At 36.4% G+C, this 25,985-nt stretch overlaps 1 protein-coding gene across 1 annotated transcript; it reads right to left on the bottom strand.

The window, feature by feature from the left end:
• Positions 1-225: 225 nt before the first annotated feature.
• On the bottom strand, positions 226-25,985 carry LOC100247088 (synaptotagmin-5). The gene is made up of 12 exons (XM_002264998.4): positions 25,579-25,985; positions 25,436-25,486; positions 25,216-25,336; positions 23,616-23,737; positions 13,977-14,078; positions 13,464-13,538; positions 12,802-12,881; positions 12,040-12,190; positions 11,724-11,954; positions 3,502-3,798; positions 3,078-3,191; positions 226-616 (listed from the first exon to the last, which is right to left on the bottom strand). The coding sequence occupies exons 1-12, from the start codon at positions 25,786-25,788 to the stop codon at positions 467-469; spliced, it is 1,704 nt and encodes a 567-aa protein (XP_002265034.1). The 5' UTR covers positions 25,789-25,985; the 3' UTR covers positions 226-466.

The following is a 25,985-nucleotide window of genomic DNA, read 5'->3' as shown; positions in this document are numbered from 1 at the left end:
TCCGGATTCAATCAAAAGTAGGTTATTATAGAATCATATATCAGTAATTATATACAGATAAAACCAGGCGTGTAGGATTTATCACCGTCCATATGAGAAGGAAATAATGCAGAAATCTCAGATATCCAATGATTCACAATGCAAAAACAACTAAAATGGAAAACTGCTAGAAGGATAACAGTCTGGAAATTAGAAATCCTGCTAAGCACGCAAAACCTCCAGAAATTGAAAAACTCATACAACCATTTCCCCCTTTTCTTTCCAATGTAAATCTGATCAGTTCCATTTTCTTCAAAATTTTCTACTCTATAGTATACTCAGTAAGTGAAACAATTATGTACACCTGTTTGCTATTACAATTACTGTAGGCTTATTGATCAATGAATTTGCAGGTGGGCATCATTTGTACACATTTTCTGTGGAAGAGGGATATAACCAAGATTGACCATCTGCCAAGGAACATGGATCACTCACGGTCCCTGTAAATTGGTTGTGGCATCCACTTGAGATGCAAATTGAGTCTTCCAGATTTGGCTTCATCCAGCTGGAAGGTTTCTTTGTATTCCCCCTCCAATATAACCCTAGTCAGAGTCAAGATGCACCTTCCCATATAGTCCTGCACAAAAGATCACTGTGGTTAGGAAGCTTTCAGAACACAAGGTAAAGGCAACTGCAGAGATTGCACAAGCAACACTCGTGCTTTAACATTATGGGGTGATTTTTTCACAAAAAAAAAAAAAAAAAGAAGGAAAAAGAGAAAAAGGAAAATGAGGCAGAATGATCACAGTTGAGATTCCATACCTCCCTTTTTTTAATTTAAAATGAAAAAGGAAGAGTAGGATATTAAGGAGTGGAGGATTTGTAATTATGAGAATGGTAGCCCATGTTTTGCTCAGAACTGATATAGACAATCCATACATATGGGCACGGAAGTGACTCAGAACAGTTATTAAGTTAGAATATCCTCAAATCAACAATTTATCTCTGAATTTGTAAATACATGCACACCTTGGGGCACTCGTATGTACATTTGTCTAGTGGAGGCAACAGTCCTTTTGCTTTAACATGGATAATGCATACCATATAAATTACCATGTCTCACACCAACTCAACAAGCAAGAAACCACTAGTAATTCACATTATAGTGCAAGGCATCAGCCAGAACAGACTACTATGGCAACATTCTTTCAAATTATGCTGAAGAGCAGTACTGCAGAGATTTATCGGACTTCTCATCACTTCCTTATCAACCAGAAGGTTGAAAAAACAAAATCACACACACACACACACAAAAGGGAGAATTGATGAAAATTTGGAAAAATCCAATTTCCGTACATCATAAATAAATCTCCAAACGTCATGGACATTCTACAGTGGGAAATAAGCATAACCAAAAGGATAGCATTTGAGAATGATGAGCAGTGATGTTCCCAATTTGTATAGGGAAGCGCAAAATAAGGATGGCACCATTCACAACCATTTCCATGGATAGAATATTGAATTTTCATGATTGGGAGTTGAAAATTTGGTGGATGCCTTGTGAGCTCCTTGATAGATTACAGATCAGTCTGAACAAAGGGATTATTTTGAGGTGGAGGACTACAAAGATGTGCACATCAAGATCTTTCTCAAGGCAGGTTTAATTGGGGATTGGATGGGGTGGAAGGATGTTAGTTTCTTTTCCAGTAGCAGAAATTTCAGAGATGAAAACAAATGAAACCCACCCCAAGCCCCATATGGACAGAAGGTCGTATTTTCAAGTAAATAACAGTATGGGAGACATTTGCAACAGTAGACTACTAAATGCACAGAAGCATATATTAGAAAACTGTTGTCATATATGTTGAAAGTCTGAAGAATCCTGTAGCCATTTTCTATTTCGCTTTCAGGTTGTCCAAGGCATATAAACCTTGTTACTTGCTTCATTGAGGTCTCTCAGGTATTTCCTGTGGGGGAGGTTCTTGGGCATTGACATGTAAATTCCTCGGAAGGAAAGATTGGCCCCTATGAGATTATTGTAGTGCATTGGAAAAGAGTGTCAGAAAATTTTTGGAACAAATAAAAACAGCTGACAGCAAGCTTACAAGAATTATTTTGTGATTTTGGGCATGTGGATTTAAATGCAGTTGGAGAGTAGGAGTTGGTTTTAAACCTCATTGATAGTTTGGGTAGGTCAAGGAGTTAAGGGATTCTTTGCCTTGTATCGAGGATGCTTCCTTTTTTTCGCCTTTGGTTTTGTTTGTACTTTGGGTAATCCTTGTATACTCTCAATGTACTACAGTGCACCCTGATGGGGGAAAGCCTTTTAAAGTTTATTCAAGGAAGAAAGTGAAGACCTAAGTAAACTTTAAGTAGGATTAATATTAATTAGGATTGAATTGGGATTGGTATTTGTTGGAGTCTAATTAGGATTAGCTAGTTGAGTTATAATATAATTAGAATTTGAGTCATGATAGGTTATTAGAGTCCTAGTAGACTTTGAATTTCTTAGAGAAGCTTATAAATAGGCTAATCAATGTAAATCAAAGGAATGAATTTGATGAATAATATTATACTTTCTTTCATTGCAAGGTTGCAACCCTCAATGGTGAGACTCCATTGATTTTCTTTTAGATGAGACTCCTAGAAGCCCTTAGTGAGACTCTAAGGTTTTTTCATCTTTTCTTCATTATTTCTTCTTTTTCTCTATTTCTTATCTTATAATTTTCTCTACCATAAAATTTATTCTCTGTTTCTCTCCTTACACCCTAAAAATAAAACCCTAGCCCACCTACCCTTGAGTATAGGCAACCATCCTAGGGTTGTCCTACATCACACCCTTTCGGTATTCTTTTGCAAATTTACTCTTAAAAAAATGCCATATCTGTTAAGTAAAGAGGAAAATTGCAAATTTTCAAAGTTGCACTAGAATTCAAAACATTCCATCATAAGAGCTGCCACCCTTGATATACTCCAAAAAGTAGGTGTGTATCCAGGTTTTTCTATTTCTCATGCAACACTTAATTGTTCGAGCCAGTTTATTAGATCTTATAATAGTAAATGAAAAACACATAGATAAAAACAACAGGTTTATTTACCTTCCCAAATGTGTCATGGTCCCAGACTTCCAGAATCAGCATATCATGCAATCCATCCTCAACAACAAAGTCAAAAGTTTGATTCCAAACTGGATTCAAGCTATCATTCACAACCTGAGAACACAAAAAAGAATGCTGAAAATTAAGTCAACCCATAATCTGCATATTTAGAGAAAGTTACTTCCACATGTAAGAATTTCGGGACACAGAACATATATGTAAGTGACCTTCCTATTTAACACCTATGGGTGTCTTCTCCAAAATTCAAACTTGTATTCTTTTAAGTGTTTGTGCATTATGATGTCCCACAGGTCCAAGGAAATAAAAAAGCAAAGCATTTTAGAGTAGAAAGCACAAAGCACCTTTAGAATACTCCCAAGATAAAAGAAAAAACAAAGGGAAGCTTGGGCAGTCAAATCCTTACCCTAGTTTTGTTCCTGATTTCTGATTTTTTCAAAATAAGTACAACATAGGGGTCGGCTTTTCCCATTAGATCTACCACAGGCAAGTCTTCTGCAGATATCACAGTTATAGAAAGTACTCCCCTAACAATAACCTCCCTTTTTTTCTGCATGACTGCATTTCCATTTTCAGCAACTTCAGTTCCATCCACTCCATTTTTAAGAACCTTCTCCAGGGATGTCATTGAAAATTTAGGGGCAAAAGGGTTTGTAAACCCATTCTCCATGCCAAAAGGAACATACAGAAGCTCCAAGTGCACCTAAAAACGAAAACCAAAATGAATAAAAAAAGTGAGACAATTGAAATAAATATAAACTTAGTACCAACCTAAGTTAAACTCAAACCCGTTATAATTTTTTTAAGAGTTCTTATGGTTTTTCAAGTTAGTATTTCTTCAGAAAAGACAAGTATCCAGCAGACTCAAACTACATACAACAGTTGAAAGCATGAGTAATAAAGATCGGAATTTCCTAGGGCACCAGGTCACAGGTACCAATTCCACCAGCTGGCTGGCCCAGGTCTGATGCAATAACAGGTGGTGGATCAAAGGAGCAAATAACTACAAGCTTAATCTAGCAACATATTTTAAGGGAAAAGAAGTAGAAATTGAAAGCCTTTTGAAGATTGAAAGGGTTTTCTTTATAATAGCAATATATTGACAATAACAAAAGGAAGAATAAGAACAACAATAAGATGACTAGATTTGAACATTAGGAGGTTTTTTTTTTATATTTACAATAATAATAAAAAGAAGAATACAATCTATAAAAAGAAAATGAAAGATTTTAGTTATAAAGAGAAGGATATGGAAGGGCCTTGTATCCAATCTCAAGTGGTGGCCCAATCTGTCAGTGAAGGATATCGAAAGGGCTTGGGTTTAAGTTATAAAGAGAATTAAAAAATTGGGGAATAAGGACCCCAACAGGTTATTGAATAAACTGTTGTGGCCCTGGGAGTAAATCTACTGGGCTGGGTCCATCTCTCCTTAAGGGGAAGCAGGTGCTTCAGGGGAAGGAGGCTTTGGATTGGGCCCTGACCTTTGTAAGCTACTGAGGCCCAAGAAGACCATGTAGATGAAGGCCCCTCTCTGGTATGCTCTGCAAAGAAGGCTGAAAAACAGTCCAGATCCCTTGGCGAAGCAGCAACAAGTGCAGAGGCGTCTCCAGAAGCTACTTCTGCTCAAGATCAGCCCTCTTTGTTGGACGCTGATAAGAATCCAGGTTCTCCTCCCTCTTCTATTTTCTCTTTGGGAATCAGGGCTTCTTCTTCTTCTCTGGGGGGCTGGTTCATTGGCCATGATAGGAAGGGTAGATGAGGGGAGGTTATGAAGAGAAGAAAGTCCTGGTGCTGTCCTTTGTATAGGAGAGAGGTGATTGAAGATGATTTTACAAGATGGGAGGACAGTGGAGTTTCCTGAAAATGCTGAAAGAGATCCAGTGGGCTTGGTGGATGTAGGGAAGAGGGGAAAGTCTGCTTCGGTATAAGAAAATATTGAAGTGAACCACGGTGAGATGACTATTTTTGACTATGGGAGGCTCAATAGGAGCTCCCACCATTTACTTGACTCTTAGCAAATTGATTTGAAGATATCCTAACCTTGCTTAGGAAGATGGAGGTGAGAAGAGGAGCACCAACTGGCTCTCACGAAGAAAAGGACCTCTGTTAGAATGTCCAAGACTGATAGAGAATTTCAAAAGCTGGAAAGCCCAATGAATTACAATAGTGGTTCAAATAAAGAGAATATTGCTGGCAAAAATGAGAGGGAGATAACCGCAGTTGGTTAATGAAGCTTAAAATCCTATATTGGACTGTCAAAGGGATAAATGACGAGGAGAAACAAAAAATAATCAAGTCTCTTATCAAAATGCAGAAAGCAGATTTGGCGTATTTGCAAGAAACAAAAGTGCAGGAGATGACCTTGAATTTGGTCAAGAGCCTAGGGGTAGGCAGATTCTTAGAGTGGGATGCTGTGGAAGCCAGGGGAGTAACCAGTGGTGTTGTTTTTATGGCTAACAGGATTTTGAAGCTGATTGGTAAGGAAAAAGGCATTTATTTGATATCTTGTTGATTCAGAAATTGTGAGTTTGGGTGTTCTTTGGGGTTTACAGGCCAACTCAAGGGAGAGACTGAGAAGAATTTTGGGCAAAGTTAGACGATATCAGAGGGCTATGGGAAGACTCTTGGTGCATCAGAGGGGATTTTAACGTGGTAGATTCCTGAGGGAAAGAAGGAATTGTGTTAGATTGTCTTCAACTAGGAGACACTTTTCTGAGGTGTCAGAGGAGCTGAATTTGTGTGACCTTCCACTAGTAAGGGGCACCCATATACATGGAGTGGCAGGAGTCAATAACCAGCTTTCACCAAGGTTTGATAGATTCCTGGTATTGAAAGCCTGGGAGAATCATTTCAGTAATCTATCGCAAAGTTATTCGAGGAGGGGTGAGAAAAGGGGAAATCCCTTCAGGTTTGAAAATATGTGGCTAAAAGTTGAGGGGTTCAAAGAGCAGCTTAAAGGTTAAAGGATGAGTTACAAATTTAGAGGATCTTTCAACTTCATTCCAACCTCTAAGCCAAAATCTCTCAAGAGAGATCTAAAGGTGTGGAATAAAGAGATATTTGAGAATGTGGCTATTAGAAAAGAAAAAGCTTTAGCTCTGATTGATTATTGGGATCATAAGGAGAAAGAAGCAATCTTGTCAATGGAGGAAGTGAGGCCTGTAAAAAAGCTGTTGAAGAGTTTAACAAGTGTTGGGACAAATTACTCGGAGACAAAAGTCAAGAGAATTTTGGTTAAAGGAAGGTGACAACAATACCAATTTTTTCCACAGAATGACATACACGCATACAAGAAGAAAGTTCATAAGCAATGTAAAGGTGAATGGGGTAACGCTCTCTAAAAATTCAGACTTGAAGGAGGGGTGGCAAATGCTTTTAAGAATCTTCTATTTGAAAAAAGAGATTAGAGGCCTAATATAAATGTGAGGTGTTTTGAGTCTATTCAAAGGGAGGAGGTAATGGAGAGTTCTTTCTCAGAGGTCTTAGAGGCTTTGACAGGATTGTATTGGGATAAAGCCCTTGGCCCAAATGGCTTCTCTATGGTTTTTTGGAAGTTTAGTTGGGATTTTGTGAAGAATGAAGAAATAGGTCTCTTTAGGGAATTCTATGAGCATGGGTTGGAGGGTAGAGGTGGCACACCTTTTGTTTTCAGGTGATATGCTCATTTCTGTGACACATGTGAAGAACAAATATTGTATTTAAGTTTGACCCTTAAGTGGTTTAAGGTAGTTTTAGAGTTAGTCAAAAAGTGAGCTCATTCCCATAAAGGAGGTTCCTAATGGGGAGGATTTGGCTTCTTTATATGGGTGCAAAAGGAGGAAGTTCCCTACTTCATATTTGGGTCTTCAACAAGGTGCTTCTTTTAAGTTGTGAACAGTTTGGGAGGTAGTGGCCAAAAGATTCATCAGGAGGCTTACTATGTGGAAGAGACAATATCTATCGAAGAGTGGAAGGATAACATTTTTTTTTTTTTTGATAGATAAACATCAGAATATATTAGAAAAGGCTAAAAAGCCGCATGTATACAGGGGGTATACACAAAAGCCCAAGAAAGAGAGCTGAAAAAAGAGAGGGGAAGAACCTCACCCACCCTCAAGTGACCGCAAGCCACTCCAAAAAGCCTAAGAGAGAATAGGTATCCTCACCAATGTACACCCTAGCCCAACTCCACAAATTACATACAAAAAAATTCTTGAATTTTTGAATATCTAAAGACCCCCCCCCCCCTAAAAGTTAACCTATTCCTTTCCTTCCAAACTGTCCAAAATATGCACAACGGAATGGAATTCCAGGTATTTTTCCTTTTTTTCCCCACAAAAGAGCCCCACAAGTAGACAAAAAACATTGATTAAAAGTATTTTGTCTACTTTGCTAATATAGTACATCTTGCTACTTGTCATCCCAAAAAAAATGTACTTGAGATTTGAGAAGGGGGAGCTCGTGAGAAAAAACCTCATTTGTTGAAATGGTCAATTGCATATATAAATAAGAGGAAAGACAATTTAGGCACAAGAGATTTAGCCAATCTAAACAAGGTGTTGCTTAGGAAATGAAATTAGAGATACACTTCAAAAAGGGAGCCCTTCTACAAGCGAGTAATTGCTAGGAAGTATGGGGAAGTAAAGGGTTGGAACAACCGTGAGGTTAAGGGATGGTCACGGAGCTGGATTATGAAAAGCAATAGGGAGAAAGTGGGGGGGACATTAAAAGCAGAGCTTTTTTTTAGGGGCACTGAGCATCTATATCCAATCCTTTTTTTGCCCTTGTCATCCCGAAGGATGCATCGGTTAGGGATATTTGGAAGGAGATAGGGAAGGGAGGGCAATGAAATCCATGTTTCTCAAGACAGTGAACTGAATAGGAGCTAGAAAGTGTTGAAGCCTTTCTAGAAAAGCTGCAAAAGTATTCAGTGAAGAGAGGTATGGAAGACAAATTGGTGTGGAAGGGATCAAAGAGTGGATGTCTCCTGGTCAAACATCCACCCAGTCAAAGCCCTTGGAGCCAAAAAGAAACAACCTTTATGGTAAATGTAGTATGGAACCCATAAGCGCCAAAGAAAGTAGGCTTCTTTGCTTAGGAAGTAGCCTGAGGGAGAATTTTTACTCTAAATTAGCTAAATAGAAGGGGATGGACATTAGTGAATAGATGCAATCTTTGTGGGTGAGGAATCTGCTCATAATGTTTTTCTTCATCATGCTGAAATGGATATAATATGGTGGTAGTTATTTTTCTTATTGTTCAAAGTACAATGGGTGATGCCTACTATGCTTAGAGAAATGTTATCAAGTTAACAGAGGACTTTTAGGGAGACGAAGCAGATGAAGGTGTGGAAGGTAGCTCCTTTATGCTTATTTTGGACCATCTAGAATGAGAGGAATTGTAAAGCTTTTGTTGATGAAGAACTATCGATTCAAACTCTCAAAAACCCTTTCTTGTGCTCTCTCTAACTTGGAGCAAAAAAGTCTTTAGAGGGTGCCTCATTGTTCATTCTAAATTTTGTTGATTGGTTGGACTCTTGTTGATGAAAGAGAGGTGGTTTTTTGTTAATCTCTCAATCTAATTGCCTTTATGGAACCTCTATATACTCCTTGTGTAGTTTGATGCGCCCTCTTTTGATTTGGTGCTATTAATAATATAATTTTTGCCTATCAAAAAAGAAAATAAAATAAAAATAAAAGAACATGATCTATCAACCCAAGTGGCATCAGCTTCACTTCCATCAAATTCAAAGCAATCATGCAAGTATCTTTTCTCTTCTAAGCATTTTCAAAATTGATATCTTGAAAGCGAAAAGCTAATGAAGATGGTTTCTTTTGGACATTTTCTATTTCTTAGATTTCTTAGTTTTAGAAAGTTTTCAATGTCTAGGTGTATTATTTTCTAGGTTTCTTATCTTCATAGGTTCCTATTTTATTTTCTTGCCAATCTAGCGAAGCCAATCATAATTACAATTAGTTTCCCAATAATTTAGGTTTTAGGAACCTTCCCATTATTTTAGGGGTTTGAGATAGATTCTTAGTATTACTCATCAATAAAATTAGGTTTTCCTTTTTAGAATTTTTCTGGTAAATTCTACCCAAATAAGACTATATTCTTCCATCTTATTTCCCATTGTTCTTCTTTTTTCTTTTTAATCAAATCCCATTGTTCTTGCTTTTGTGTTTTTTATAGGTAAAAGAAAGAGTATACTAGAAGGAAACACCAAAATAGCATCCCAAAGTATACAGGAAGTATACACCAACCACCAAAAGGCTCAACCAAGTGAGGGAAGAAGAGAACAAAAAACATAATCTGCCCTCACTTAGAACCTAGCCAATCAATAAAGCTAAAAAGAAAAGTAGGGCTACATCTACAAACACCCTAGACCAAGACCATAAATTACAAACAAAAAGGTTTTTCATCCTTTAGACCAAAAACTTCGTATTATCAAAAGCAAGCATATTTCTTTTCTTCTAAATAATCCAAAAAATACATAATGGGCCAATCTTCCAAGACTTTTTGCGAACTTTACCATAAAGGACCCACGTCACCCGGGGAGTGTCTCTTTAACTGAAGAGGAAAAAACCCAAGATACTCCAAAGAGAGTAAAAAGTAGTTGAAAGAGAATCCTTGTCTTTGCACAGTGGAGAAGAACGTGATCAACCGTTCTTTCTTCAAAATGGTAAAAAAAACATTTGTTTGCCAAATAAAACCCCCTCCTCTGGACTTCATCCAAAGTTAAAGTTTTCCCCCATGTTGCCTCCTAAGAAAAAAAAGCCACCTTGGGTGGCACACAAGAACTCCAAATGATGCTCCATGGGAACAATATAGGGTCACTGGGCTCCAAAACATAATAGAGGGATTTGACCGAAAATTTTCCGCTCTTCGAAACCATCTAAATAACCATGTCTTCTTCATCCCTATACACCATTTTTGCTTGAAGTTTCAACAAAAAGCGCTCTACACTTTCCACCTCTCAATCATTAAATGACCTAGAGAAGCAAGGAACCCATCCTCCCCCTTCAACTATTAAGTCCTAAACGTTCGCCTCCCACGCATCCTTAGAAATGGCCAAGGCAAATAAGGAGGGGAAGGAAACATAAAGCAGTTCGTCTTCACACCACTTGTCCTTCCAAAATCCCACTCTCTGACCATTACCCATCCATCGAGAAAGATAGCTTGCTGCTCAAAAGATCTCACTCCTTTCTTATGAATTTCCAAAGGCCAAAACCATGCCCCATCTCTCACCTCTTGGGAACACCACCCCCTTCATTTTCACCATACTTTTGGCTAATAACTTGCTTCCAAAGCGTCCCTTTTTCACTGGCAAAGCGCCAGCTCCACACAAGTGCCCCAACACCCCATAGAAAATCCCTCTAAATCTGCTCTAACCTCAAGCCAACCAGCCTTGGCATGGAAAAAAGAGACATGAAGTAGATAGGAATACTAGAAAGAGTGCTTCGAATCAAAATAAGTCTCCCTCCTTTTGCAATATATTGTCTTTTCCACATGGCTAACCTTTTTACGAAACCTCTCTTCCACTCCATCTCAAGCTGCTGCCACGGATTTAAAAAAACCCAAAGGAAGACCCAAGTAAGAGGAAGGAAGAACGTCCAACTTACAACCCAACTCCAAAGCCAAGTCATTCAGGTTATCCACACTCCCCACAAGAATTAACTCACTCTTGTCCAAATTGATTCTCAAGCCTGAAATGGCCTCAAACCACATAAACAACTAGCTCAAATAAGTCATCTGATCTTGAGACGCCTCACAAAAAAATGAGAGTATCATCAATAAACAATAAGTGAGAGATCTGAATTTCATCTTCGCCCTTGCCCCTCACCCGTCACCTAAAATGAAAACTGCCACTCACCACCCTCTTCAGGAAACAACTAAATATCTCTATAACAATCACAAATAAATAGGGAGAGAGGGGGCCCCCTTGTCTCAACCCCCTAGTGCTTTGAAAAATACCAATTGGGATTCCATTTACAAGAATGGAGAACTTCGCTGTTGAGATGCACCATTTTATCTAACCAATCCACTTCTCCCCAAAACCCATCTTTTGTAAAACCAACAACAAGAAATTCCAATTTACATGATCATACGCCTTCTCAATGTCTACCCTCAAAGGACACCACATTCAATCCATTGTTCTTGTTATTCTTTGAAATAAACAAAACTTGAAATTCCCTAGCACTTGTTAAATTCATCCAAAAAAAATCAACATGTTCTAAGGATGGTGATCCCTTGTTTTGTTACTCAAATGTGCCCTTACACACACAGTGCTTCAAAGACAGTGAATAGAATCATTCTCAACCACATTATCTATTTTGTTCTATACCTAGAAAGAATTAGCAAATATTTGTGTGCAGCCAATATTTTCATGCAGGAAAAGGGATATATATAAATATTACAAGTTTACAATTAGCAATGGATGATTAGTTATGGCACTTGCAGATGTGGCCTTTAAAGCTGTAGTAGAGCCCATTCAATATGAAAATCTAAGCAAACTAGCTCAAATTACTATCTCTTGTAATAATATTTGGATTTCACTAAGGCAGATCAATCACTCAACTGCATGTAGGATAAGATTCTCATAATCAAGTTTTAGAAATTCATCAGAAAGAGCAGCATTGGTGTTCTTACCTGTCCCCTGTTTTTAGTATCTCTCTGGACCTCCAAATCTTTTACCAGTTTCCACCACGCATCCTTCACTTTACCGGGCTCAAGCTCACGTAGCTGTACTTGAGCACATCCAATTAATTCAGATGCCTGAAGCCCCTCATTATCGTATATTTTTACCACCAAGTGTTGAGTGGATGCATCTTCAACAATAAATTCGAAGTGTTCATTCCAGACTGGATTCAACTGGTTGTTCTGAAGGAAACAATACAAGGTTATTTTAAAACATGCAAAGAGCTAATCAGAAAGTTCTTAAAAGAAAAGGTGCAGAGTGAATTACAATTGTTTTGCTGGTTTTCATTCTGTTAGGTAGAGGCCGTACATATAATACAGCAAAAGGATCTGATTTCCCAATGATGTCCTTATTTGTTAATTCCTTTGCTTGTACAAGCTTCACCTCCAATGTTCCAACAGGCTTCAACTCAAGGTCACTAAACACAAAAAGGAAAAAAATAATAAAATTAGACATCAAGAAAATCACCATCCAAAGATCCTGATTTGAGTATAATGAGCATGCCATACTACTTGAGGTCTGCCATCAGCCTCATTGAATAGGAGCTCCTTGTCAACTCTTCTGTTCAACAAACTTGCAGGTTTCTAAAAACTTTTTATACTGATTGTCATAAATGAAACCCGTAATTCTCCCTGTATTTTGTGCATAATGTGAACATTCAATTTCTCTTTCAATCTATCTGCACTCTTTTTCAAGGCAATAAGATTTTTATTTAACCAAAAAAGAAGAGAACTGAGGTTTGAGCCTCATTTATCTTCGTTCTCTAGACAATTAAACAAAGGCATTAGGAGGGCACTCATGCAAACCACTGATGCATGTCCATTGTATGCATTGCAAGACTTTTGGTTAACCATAATAGTGTTCTATGAAAAGTTTAAGTTCGATTGTTCTCCAAACATTGATATACCTGCAAGCCTGAGGCAAATTAGGAACAAATGTTCTAACTGGCAAGATATTCCAGATTTTTGGTAAACATAATGAATGTTTAATCAAAAGTTTGAGTTTGAATCTCTTCATCTATTGGCATACCTGTAATCCCCAGGCAAAATGGGAACAACTTTTCGAACTGGCCACATAATGGAATCTTCAATAGCATTATCTATTGTGTCCTGCATAAGTGGATATGCATTTTTATTAAAACCTAGATGAAATGAATCTACACCATTCACACAAGCAAAAATTAGAAAATGCACCATATATAAAACTTGTAAATTTGACACCTTTGTTTTTGAACTTATATGAATTACTCCAAATATAACCCAAAATTGATGATTGCAACCTTGATATTCTGTTTCACTGTAGGAGAAAGCCTTCCAAGTTTCACTCTTAAGAGTTTAGATTAATATTTCCTCAAAGAGATGTTCTGATAGTCAGAACATGTGGAGTGCCTAGTTTAGACTTCCAAGAAAGTCATAATTAATTCAATATATAACACATTTAAATAACATCCCAAAAGCATTTCACTTGCTTTGAGAAAAACTTTTAAAGCTCCGCATTTGATAACCAGATTGACCAGGCTAAAACCCTGAAGGTTTAAAATATTAACCACCCCCTGTGATATTAAATCTGTGATTTTAAAGAAATTAGAAGTATAGAATTCATGATACTCAAATAATTTATTATATCACATGATACAGTAATCGGCTCTGCCAGAGACACTAACAGAACCCAATCATGAGACTTTCTCAGACCTTAATAGCATCAGAAATCCCAGGAATTGCCGATATGTCCCCACCAACAACTTTAAGAGTCAAATCCAACTTTTTCTGCAAGCCAAAAGTAGAATGTTGTTAGTTAAACCGCACTCACATGAGTCCTTGTGTGTGTGTCTGTGAGAAAGAGAGAGGAGGGGGGGTGGGGGCAGTGGCTCAAAATCCTAGTATAAAATTCTAATGGATATTCACCACAAATTACCACACATCCAAATTGAACCCATCTGTTTTGGATGGTAATAAATTTAGAATTTATGGATATTGCATAGGAGATTCTATTGAAATTTAAGTGGATTTAAAGGCATATATTACCAATCAGCAGGCTACCTGATATAATTTATCACCCATTCATAGGCATGCATGCAAATATATTTGAGTACATCTGCATCTTTCTTAAAGTCTCTTTCCGTAGTATAGCATATTTGTGCAAATTTACTTTTCAGCTTTCAAAATTTTCACAAAGCATCCAGATCTTAGAAAGAGATACCACACCTTTTGTCTCAGAGAAAAGCAAACAGCTCCAAAGCAAGGGAACTCATCAACTAGTGGCTTAAACATCAACCTGAAAACCCCGGTGAATCCAATATTTTTTACCTAGGTGGAAGAATAAAGAATTAAACATCAATTACAAACATCTTAGCATGGAAACCAAATAATGCTGTACACTGCTTTTGTTCATACAATTCAAACCAATTTCTGAATATTCATAAGAGTGCTTGTGATGAGGATGCATTTCCAAGATCTGCTCAAGAAAAAAATTAAAGGAAATAGAAAAATCCTAAATTACTCTATCAATGGTATTGAGATAATTTTGTAGTTTTTTAGATTCTCTAATGTTATAATTAGTTAGTAGTTGATATTTGAGTTTTATTTAGAAATTGGGATGTTTTAGAATTCTTTTTAAAAGAAGTAAGAAGTTTCTCAACTTTCTATTTTCTAAATTAATCTCTTTTTTAATAGTTTCTATTTAGAATATATAAGTTTTCTTTATTAGAAACTCTTATTAAGAGAAGTTTGTATAAAATAAATTCCTTATTCTAAAACGAAAGTTTTTTCCTTTTAACTTTTTTAGAAGATTTAATAGTTTTAGGAAAGGAATAAGAATCCTCATAAATTACCACATCGGTTAAGCTTATTTTTTTCATAGTTTTATTCTATTTCTAGAGTATTTCAAAGCATATAAATAAGGTTAATTGATATGAAACAGGATCAATGATGATCATAAATTATATTAAGTTCCTACCTTGCAATTTTCAATAGTGAGACTCCATTACTTTTCATCAGGGTGAGACTCCTAAAAAGCCTCACTAAGACTCTAAGATTTCCTTATATTTCTTCTTTATCTTTGGTTTTCCTCTTGTGTTTTTTCTTTCATTGTTATAATTTTATTATTGTTTTCCTCCTTAAATCCTAAAAGGTTGAAATCTTAACCAACCTATTTGATTGTAGACAACCATCCTAGAATTGTCTTATACCAACTTAACTTAAATAGTGTTCTATAAATAGATGCGTGATAGATACTTTCTATGCTATCTATGTTTGGTAGCAAAAGAGACTAGAGAAATTGAAATGTTTGCTTTTCCTAAGAAAGTTTTACCTGTTTGGTTCTTGGAAATTTTTGAGAGAAATACAAGGTAAAAAAAAAGGGGGGGGAATGAAAGGAAAGAAAAAGTGAAGGAAAATAAAAAACATATTTGAAGCTAATAAATTATTTTTGTATGTTCAAACTCATTTCACTTATTTTCTTCTTCTATATAAATATTAAATAATTTGAAAATGCATATATTTCTAATCATTTTTAATTATATTTCATTTTCTTCTATATTTTCCATGGCAAACCAAATATGAGAAGAACATTTTCCTTGGTATTTTTTTTCCCTTTCCTTACAATTTTTTGGGAACCAAACATAGCCCTAACTTTCCGGTTAAACATGCAAGACAAGTCTTCATGTAAGATGCAGGAAATGAGGCCTGACTAGTTTTAAGGTCTTGGCAAAAGATGCAGGAAAAAAGGCCTAATAAACATTTTTCCACTTTTCATACACTTATCCTTATCAGACAGCCTGAGACAACGTAAGTTGGCAAGTCAAACTTGCACATACAAGGACACTTTGCATACAACAAAACTTCATCAGATCTGACTGGTGAAATTTGACATTAAGATTGTTCTCAACTTGGTGGTGATAAAATGTCTATAAGTTCAACTGCCTTCCCTAGGTCAATCTTAAGTGTAATAACTACGCTCTTGCCTCTCTAAAAATTAAGCATATTTAGATGAAGCAAATGTTATAACTTGATTTTTCTTCCTTTTAATGATCAACATGCAGTAGAATCACTTAGTTGACTGACATTGTTTTTTTACACCAGTGTTTGCATAAATGTGGGAATGGAGCCCGCTCTAAGTTTGATATTTTGTTAATACTCATCCTCCACAAAACTGCTCTTTACATCTTAACTAGAAATGGTTAAGCATGATAGTAATTTCAGCAGTACTTAAACATAAAATATCTAAGCTTACCCCTAGTATATGGGAGTTTGATGGATTCAAAAGGGAATAGGAGTTGGTTGTGTTAGGATAGAGCCCTTAAACAAGAAAGGATGTAACATTCACTGGATTTATTAATTTATAATAAGATTTCAGTTTCCCATTTATATCTATCTTGTTCCATGTAAGTAGATGATTTGTTCACAGTCGGTTCGTAAACTTAGACAATTCATTTGAGGTTATAGTGAACTACCTCATAATTGGATAGATGATTGGTCTTGGTCATCAAGATGGGTTTCCCATGATGATTGTACTAATATGTACGGTTACACATTAGACAAGACCTATGGTGAATCATGATGTAAGACTATCAAATAATCATGATTTCATCAAATTGCTATATTATATGGTTTCTCAACCTTAAGAGAATACTAAGCTTGTACCAAAGTTTGTAATGGTTTTGACTTATGGATGAAACCTTAAGGTGGCCCTATGGATAGGGCCACTATTGATAAAAGTTGGTAGTAATAGGTATTCTCAACAAAGACACCATGATATCACATGGAGTTTGAGACAACGTGTCCCTTTGGGTGATCCCAAGGAAGTGTGTTCAAAAAATCTCTTGTCATAATAATTCCTTAACTAGAACTTGACATATGCTCTTTGTGAGCTAAGGTATGTCAATTCATCACATATTAGGAGGATCTATAACTCAACGATGGTAAAGGTAATCTTGAAAGGTTGATAGCATTTACCTTATTAGATTATAGACATTAGTTCATGGGAAGACTGCATATAGTGGCTAAGGTATTAGTTCATGGATCTGAGCACTTATGTCTCATTGTAATATACATAGGGTATTGGAGTGTAACTGACTCTTTATAGTGGGATGTTAAGTCAACTTCAAAATTGAATTTTGAGAGAGCCAGTATTTTCCTATGGATCCCAGTGGTCCTCACTCAAGCTCATATTCCTTGGTGGTACAATTTATAACGGATTCTTTGTTCACTTGTGTGCATAAAGGCGTTTTGGTAAATATGTAAGGTTACACATGAGCTAGTGAATGGTCTCTTTGGATTAAGCAATTAATTGGGGATTAATTGAGCTAATTAATCAATTAAGACCCTTTTTGGGTTTGATTAATGAACTCAAGTCTAAAGTGGGTTCAAGTCACTTAAATCCATGGGAAGCCTATAAATACTCTCTTAGGGGTTAAGGCTTCACTCTTGGCATTCTTGTTTTCTGTCCACTTAGAAAGAAAGAACCTTAACCTCCAACCTCTGTGAGATCTCCACCATCTTAGTGCCTGGATTCAAGGAGGAGCCATTTGGCAGAAGACTCTGCGTTTACGAGATCTTCTACAGATTTAGCACTTTCTAAACTAATAAGAATTGATCTGAAAACATCCAAATCTTAGGTAAACATTTGCAAAGCATTAAATCTAGATCCTATAAAGTTTTTTATTGCTTGCTTGCTTCCATTGCTAGGATCTAGAAAGCCTTAGGAAGATTGCATGCACTTAACTAAACCTAGGATAAAGAATGGAGTAATCCAGATATCCCCTATAGGTTGATCCACCCCTTAGGAACACTTCCTTTGCTTAGTCTAATTTGCAAGAAACCCTTGTGTGTAAGAGGTTGGATGGGTTTGTTTTTTCCTATGAAGGGGAAGCAAGCTTTCCTCATATCCTACAAAAATCTTAACCTTAACCTATTTATGATCATTGCTTAATTGTTTTAGACACTAAAGCCTATAAATAAGGACTAACTAAGGAGAGTTTATATTCTTGGTGGAAAGAGTTTTAGTTTGATGAGTGAGAAGGTCACAAGTTTATGTAGAGACTACAATTTATCAAATTGTTGAAGGTCTAGAATAGGGATAGTATGGGGACACTAGGGAGAGGAAAGAAGCAATCATTAAAAATAGTTTTTATTGATTCATGTGAAATTGAGGGCAATTTGTCAAATGAGCTAATAGTCCTAAAGAGTCGCAAGGAAAGTAAAGTTGGAGAATTTATTGTTTAGGGAAGAGGTCTATCAAAGACAAAAAGTTAGGGTCAACTGGGCTAAGGAAAGGGATCAAAACTCAGTTTTTTCATAGGGTAGCTTATGGGAGAAGGAACAAAAAGTTAGGGCCAATACGGATTTGATGAAAGTTTTTTAACAATTCTCTAACAATGTGGTCATCAATAAGAGTATTAATGCCACTTTTACAACTCTTATGCCTACAAGGAGTCGAACCACTAAAATATATGATTTTAGATCAATTAGTTTGTTGGCGAGCCTTTATAAGATAATAGACAAGGTTTTGTCACACTAGATTTAAAGGGTGTTGTATGAAACAATCCATATCTCTCAAGGAGCATTAGTTGAAGGGAGATATATTTTGGATGTTGTGTTAGTGGCAAATGGAGTAGTGGATAAGCAAAGGCGCTTAGGTGAAGAAGGCATGATTTTTAAGATTAATTTTGAAAGATTATGATCCTGTTGATTGAGGTTTTTTGGACCATGCTTTAGAAAGAAAAGGTTTTGGCTCAAGATGGACACATTAGATTAGAGTTATCCATCTTCAATTACTAGGTTAAGGTTTCTAGAGGATTAAGACTGGGACATCCACTTTTACCCTTCCAATTTATCATTACAACAGATGTTTTGAGTAAACTCTAGGTGAGAGTTGAGGCGCATAGCATCTTGGAAGGTTTTTGAGTGGATAGAAGTAGAACTAGGGTTCCCTATTGGCAGTTTGTTGATTTCACCCTATTTTTTATAAGACCTAGAACATAATATCTATAAAGCTTTAAGCTCATTTTGTTAGGTTTTCAACACATTTCGAGTCTTGAAATTAACCTAGAGAATAGAGCATCCTTTAAGGTATCAACATGAGTCAAGATCATATTGTACGTTTGGCTACTATGCTAGGGTGTGTAGCCTCAAATTGACCATTTTCATACTTGGGTCTCCCCTTGGGTTCCCACCTTAGAGTTGCTTCATTTTGGGACCCAATTGTTGACAAGATTTTCTATAGATTGAATGGTTGGAAGAAAGTCTTGTTGACCCGAGGTAGTAGAATAACTTGCTTATCTCTCTTGCCTATTTATTTCATGTTGATGTTTAAGATCCTTTCCAAAGTAGCACCTAAGATTAAGAAATTACAAAGGGGTTTTTTTTTCTGTCAAAAATTTGGAGAAAGAAAGAAGGACCACCTCATTAGTTAGGACCAAGCAAATAAGCCTAAAAGGAAAGGGAGTTTAGGTTTAAGGAAAAAATTCTTTAAGGAATAGAGCCCTCTTAGGAAAGTAGCTTTAGACGTTCTCGAGGGAAAGTCAAGCTTTATTGCATAAAGTCATCTTAAGCATCTATGGGTCACATTGTAATGATTGGGACACTAACAATGTGGTCAAGTGGTCACACCATAACCCTTGTAAATGTTGGGATAAAGCCCTTAAAAGCATGACATGATGTAACAATAAATGGATTATTCCAATTCCCTTTTATCTATCCCATCTATGCATTATGTATGTTGAGCATTCAGGTCTAACATCTCTTGCATTGTACATTACTTTGGTGCATTAAGAGTTACATGAAAAATCCAAATTATGAGTTCCTTACAAGTAGATGATTTGTTTATAGTTGATTAATGGACTTCGACAATCCATTTGAGATTGTAGTATACTACTTCCTAATTAGAGAGATAATCGGTCTTGGTCATCGGGATAGGATTCCTATGATAAGTACATTAGTGTGCATAGTTATAATTAGACAGGGCCTATGAAGTCATATTATTGGCTATCAAATAGTTATAACATCACCAAGTTACTACATTGTATGGGTTTTCAACCTTGAGAACGTACTGACCTTATGTTAAAGTTTTCAATGGTTTTGACCTATAGGTGAGACCCTAAGATGGTCACATATTCCCTATGGATTAGGTCAATGTTGATGAAAGTTGGTGATAACAGGTATTCTCAATAAAGGGACCATGATATTTCATGGGATTAAGATAGTGTGTTCGGACATGTAATCATGAAATCTATGGCCCCAATAATTTCATTAGTGAAATTTGACATATGCTCTTTATGAACTAAAGTATGTCAGTTGATCACATAATAGGAGGATTTGTAACTCAAGGATTGAAAAGGTAATCTTGAAAGGTTGACAGCACACACCTCCTTAGATCATGAAAACCAATTCATAGAGAGTCTACATGCAATGAATAGTTGGTCACAAATTTGAACACTTATGTCTCGTTGTAATATGCATAAGATACTGGAGTATAATTGACTTTATGTAGTGGGATGTTGAGTCAACTTTAGAATTGAATTTTAAAGGAGTCAGTATTTTCCTATGGGCCCCAATGGTCCCCACTCAAGCTCGAATTCCTTGATGGTACAATTTATAAGGGTTGATTGAGTTCTTAATTCGCTTGTGTGCATAAGGGCATTTTGGTAAATAAGCAAAGTTGCACAAGAGCTAGTGAACAGTCTCTTAGGATTAGGGTAATTGATTAATTAGAGTCCAATTAAATCAATTAGGACCCATGTGGGCTAGTTTAAGTGACCCAAACTCAGGGGTAGGCTCAAGTCACTTGAACCCACAAGAAGCCTATAAATACCCTCTTTAGGGTTAGGACTTCAATCTTTTGATAGTCTTCTTATTCTCTTAGAGAGAGCGAGAGAGAGAGAGAAAGCGCTCTAGCCATCAACCCCATAGAGGATTCCACCCCTCTAGTGTTGAGATCCAAGGAAAAAGCCATCAGGCAAAAGATCTATAGGTCTTCGAGGTCGTCTTTAACACTTGGAACTTAAGGTTTAGGAACATCCAAACCTAAAGGATAAAGGATAGTATTTTAACCCTAAAGAATCAATTTTTAAATTTGGTGTTGCTTCTGTTGTGCATAAATCTAAGATGCCAACAATAAAGTCATTTCACAAGTTTTCTCTAATTTTTTTCACTCATACCCCATTTTTACTGGTGATGGTACTTTTGGAAAGACTTGTTATGAGGAGACCAACCACTTTGCACTCAATTTCTTAACCTTTTCAGAATTATGAGAGTGAGATACTCCTCTATTTCATCTATTATTGATTATCCTTCTTCATCCATTATTGCATAGTTGGTCGCCAATAAGAAAGTCAATACCAATTATTTTCTATAGTTAAGGAGGCCTTACAAAGATCTTGGCGCAAATCATTGTGTTATAGGCCTAAGAAGTGGGGAATCAATTGATCATCTATTTTTACATTGCCTAATGACCTTGGGCCTATGGAATAGGCTATTTGGCATTGTTAGGATTGGGCTCCCCTTAAGAGTACGATAGATATGTTATTTATCTCTTTCAAAGGATTTGGGGATTCTCCTAGAGGAAGGATGCTTTGACGTGTGCCTTGCTTTGCATTTTATATGGATAATTTGGAGGAAGAGGAACTCAAGAATTTTTAAGGATAAATGGAGGACCTTAGAATCTATTTAGAATTTGATACATTAATATCCATCCTTATGAAATTTTTCCCCTTCAACTTTTAAAGGCACTTCATCGAATATTCTACAGCTTGATGGGAATATGGGTTGCAGATCAAAGAGGGTAGGTTATAACATGCTCTTAGTGTGGACTCTACCTCCATTAGGTTTGATTGTTGCAAACCAAACCTTTAGATCTTTCTAATTTTTTGGTAGAGAGAGAGTTTGCTCCGTTTGGGCTAGCAGCTTGGATTGCTCCGTTTCTTAGTCCCTTAGTTCAGCAAACAAGATTACTAATCGTTTGGCTAAACACAAAGCCAAGCAAGTGCTTTCTTTTGTAGGAGATTTTTACCCCCTTGAGTTCTACATTGTTGCATATTTTATACACATCCTTGTCTCATACATATTCAGTATAATTATCTTTCTGCTCTTGTTAGGTTTTCTCTTTTAATCATTAGAAGATTTCTCATTCTTGGTTGTATCTAAAGTTGATACCAATGACCACTTGGCTTCTAATAAAAATAATAATAATAACCTCCTAACAATGCAATTATCATCACCACCCTAAAACCAACACCATGATATCACTAGTAACTGCTACCACTGCCACTAAGGCAAACTCTTTCTAATGATATCATTGTCTTGCAAAGTTTGTGCAGTATCTTACCACATAAACATTTTAATAGAAATTAATAAATAACACCCACAAAACACTTCCCCACCACCTTCATGCTACCCAATACTACAATTGTCACTACCCTAACACTACCACAACCACCACAAAGCCCACAACCCTTTCACTGGTACCACCCCCAACACCACCACCGCTCTCACCACCAACACCCTGATGGCTTCTTTTTTCTTTTTTCTTTTTTTGATAAAAAACTGAAATTCTATCAGAAAGAGAGCAGGAACAAGATAAAAGGATTAAGAATATTTTCAAGAATAAACACAAAAAGAAAAGGGAAAACAGAAACCACTACACCCTCAAAATAATATTACCCTTTGAAGCAAAAAGGCTACCCGCACTCACAGCCAATACATAGCCTCTTTGTTGGATTACCTCAGGACCATCAAAACTCCACCTCTAAAGAACAGAAAAGACCCCAAGTCCTCCTAAATGATACTTCCCTTCGAAGGAGAGCGAAAAGGCTACCTGTACTCCTAGCCAACACATAGCCATCTTGTTGGTTTACATGAGGACACTATCAAAACTCCACCTCTAAAGAACAGAAAAGACCCAAATGCTCCTAAATGGGATGACCACAATGAAGAGGACCCTAACATCCCCTCTAACCTAATTGATAACAAATAAGAATCCCCTTCCACCCATAGAAGGACAACCCAAGGAAGATGCTTCTCAAAACCTTTCCAAAAGAGGAACAATCTCCAATTTAATGGGAACAACCAACACCTAGCAACTTTTTTATCAGAACAACTAGCAACTTGGAAAGAGCAAAAATCATTCTGTTTCCATGATCTCCAAAATTCCCCCATTGACCAACTAACATTAATTTCCAAAGGAACAGCCACCAGTTTCAATGTTCCCACACAGAGGAGGTCTTCTGCAACAACAGCATACACTATGAATGGTTAAAGACAACTGCAGTGCATAGGATGAACTTGCCACCATCTGTTCCTTTCTTGAACTGTTCCTGGGTGGAATTTTAGTCATTCCTTAAAATCCTAGTCCTTTAATCAGAAAAAGACATACCAGAATTGACATTTCAGTAAGTTATAAACTAATCACACAAACTAAAACAAAACATATTCACTTCCCATTGAGCCTCAGTTTTCAAAATCTACATTCACTTGCCATTATTTGCATAGCACTCATTAATTAACCTCATCGCCAACCCATTCCAACACCATCCACCCAACCCCAACCCCACACACACAGAGCTCCAACCCATCCTCAAGAAAAAATAAAAAATAAACAAGAAACAAAAAAAAATTAAAGACACAAAAACACAAAAATAATAGCTCTAAATTTTAAAATTTTCAAAGGAGCTAATCCTTGGTAGCATTGTAGGACAGGCAAAGCAGATTTCAGCAGCAAAAATATGGAGTTCAATACGAAAAATCAAAGAATGGAAGCATCATGCTTCAATTTTTAATTATGGCTTTTTCTTTCTTTTTCTTTTCTTTTTACTTATTTCTTGAAATAAAAACAAAAGAGTTGCAGAATACCTGCACAGGTAGTGCTACACCAAGTCTAGTATTTATGTCAAGTATTATACTTGGATTTCCATCCCACTGAAGCTCCAACTCCAAGGTAATACAGTCAGCTCCATCTTCAATAATAGATACTCCTAAAAGATGGCATCAATTGGTAAAAACTACAAGATCAAGATAACAAATAAATGTGTAGAACTTCATCATGACCTCCTTTAGAATGAGTAGAATTAGTAATTAAGTTCCTTCAAAGAACATATCATAGGAAAAAATTCCTTAATTTCTTGCATCACTCATTTAGAACAACTTTTAATTGAAACTACATCTAGATATTTGTATATAAGTTTGATAAATAGAATAAATAAAAGAGAATCCACAAGAACAATATTCATCCTATAGAGTAAAAAGCATAACAACATAAGAATGATCTGCACCCTCAATAATTAGGTATCAACCAGAACCCACATAGGATAAGATTATTAATCTCTGAGGGTTTCAGTGTTATTTCAACCAAAACAACTTCATTCGGACAAAAAGATTATCGAGTGTCCTGATAAAGCCTATAAAATTAAACTCTGTGAACAAAATTTAGCTCATGTCATTTAGCCAGTTTGTGCATTAACGAAAAATTTATTAAGAGAGAAATCAAGATTGATTCCAATTGTACAAACCTTTTTTTAAGCTCTTGTCTCATTCCAAGTCTGTTACCAGTTAACTGATTCAGACAATAAAACATGGTGTGTAGCAATTACTCTCCACTCTCACTAACTGTGCTGAATCCATCATATAAATCATTGCTATCTCAACTAACAGTAACAAGTCTCTACGTAAATGCAATGGATTCATTTGGCCATTGCCTACAAAATCAAAAGGTTCTTATATAGCTTATATGAAAATGTAAACACCTGTGCAATTATATTTCAGCCGATATTGCTTTTTCCCTAGACCAATGTCAAAGAGATTGAGATTCCATTTGTTTAAGAACCTTGACCAATTAGTTTTGACTTAATCAACCCAAATTTGTGCAAGAGCACAAGATATTAGTATTGTAATTACCATATTCACAAACACCTCCTCCAAGTTATCATGATTTTTCAAAATGCCACATAATCTATTTAGATAAAAACATTTTTTTTCCCTGTATTCAAGTGCATTATGCCACATGATAATCAAATACATTGGAAAAAAAAAAAGGATATTTATTAATAAATTTATTTTATATGAGCAATAACAAGCCCCAGTAGAATTGCTATATCGGTTTATCAATATGTAAAAGAATAGAAGATTATCACTCCAAAATATAACCTCTCAAACATTTTTAGCAACACCATTAGAAATTTGGGTAACATAGCTAAGTTAGGAACAGTTACAAAAACTCTTTACATAACCCATATAGAATTGATTAAACCCCCATAATTCACCCATACCCTAATATATTCACAAAATCATCTTTAATTACATAAAAACAAATATCTGAACAAAACTGAATCCACGAAAGATGCCAAGCACAATTTCAACAAAAAAAAAAACCCCGAATTCCGTGAAGCCCAATTTTCATACAAATCAAAATCTTCGGGATATTAAATCCACTGAAAGTATAACCAATGGGACCAACCTGTGAATTGCGGTGACACAGTCCCAAGAGTGAATCTCGAGAATTTCAGGGACGACAATATCATCGGCCTATATTGCTCCAAAATCGGCTCAACATTAGTCCTTATAAGCTCAGACGCTGCCTACACATGTATGTTAGAGCAATAATTAAACGAAAAGGTAATACTCAGTTGTTCCCATTTTCTCGCTGTCTTCAAAGGGTAAGGCCAAAGAAGTAACACCTCATTCACATAGGGCCAGATCTTCGTGAGATGGTGATTAAGCCATGTCAACTGAAAAACAAAAATCCAATCAGAAACTTAAAGAGTAGAAGCACATGTAGAGAGAGAGAAAAGTATGAGAAAGAGAGAAAGTGAGAAGTTGCCTTTTGGCGCTGTGAGAAGACGACCCAGGAAGGGTAAAACTTGGAAGGGAGGATCTTTCTAGAATCTTCCACAGTCATTCTAGCCAAAGCAGCAACGGTAGTGGCGAGGGCGGACCGCTGCTTCGACCGGATGTTCTCCGATCGCACGAACAGCACGATCAGCCCAATTCCCACTGTTATTCCTATCACCAGCCCCAGAAAAAACGACATTTCTGTGAGGCAAATGGAGATATTACTGAGAGTGAGGAAATGCGAGAGATAAAGAGTCTGGACGGAGGGAAGGAGGTTTAGCAGTTTTATAATAAGGACTTGATTCGTCGTTGTAATCGAGATTTGGGAGGCCTATTAAGTTGTCGGAAAATGGGCCATGACCTGTTTGCCGACATGTATATTATAAAGTTGACATT

Source organism: Vitis vinifera, chromosome 11 (assembly GCF_030704535.1).
Source record: "Vitis vinifera cultivar Pinot Noir 40024 chromosome 11, ASM3070453v1".
NCBI lineage: Eukaryota > Viridiplantae > Streptophyta > Magnoliopsida > Vitales > Vitaceae > Vitis > Vitis vinifera.
The sequence above is the reverse complement of the archived record's forward strand: the minus strand, read 5'-3'. Positions and strand labels throughout refer to the sequence as shown.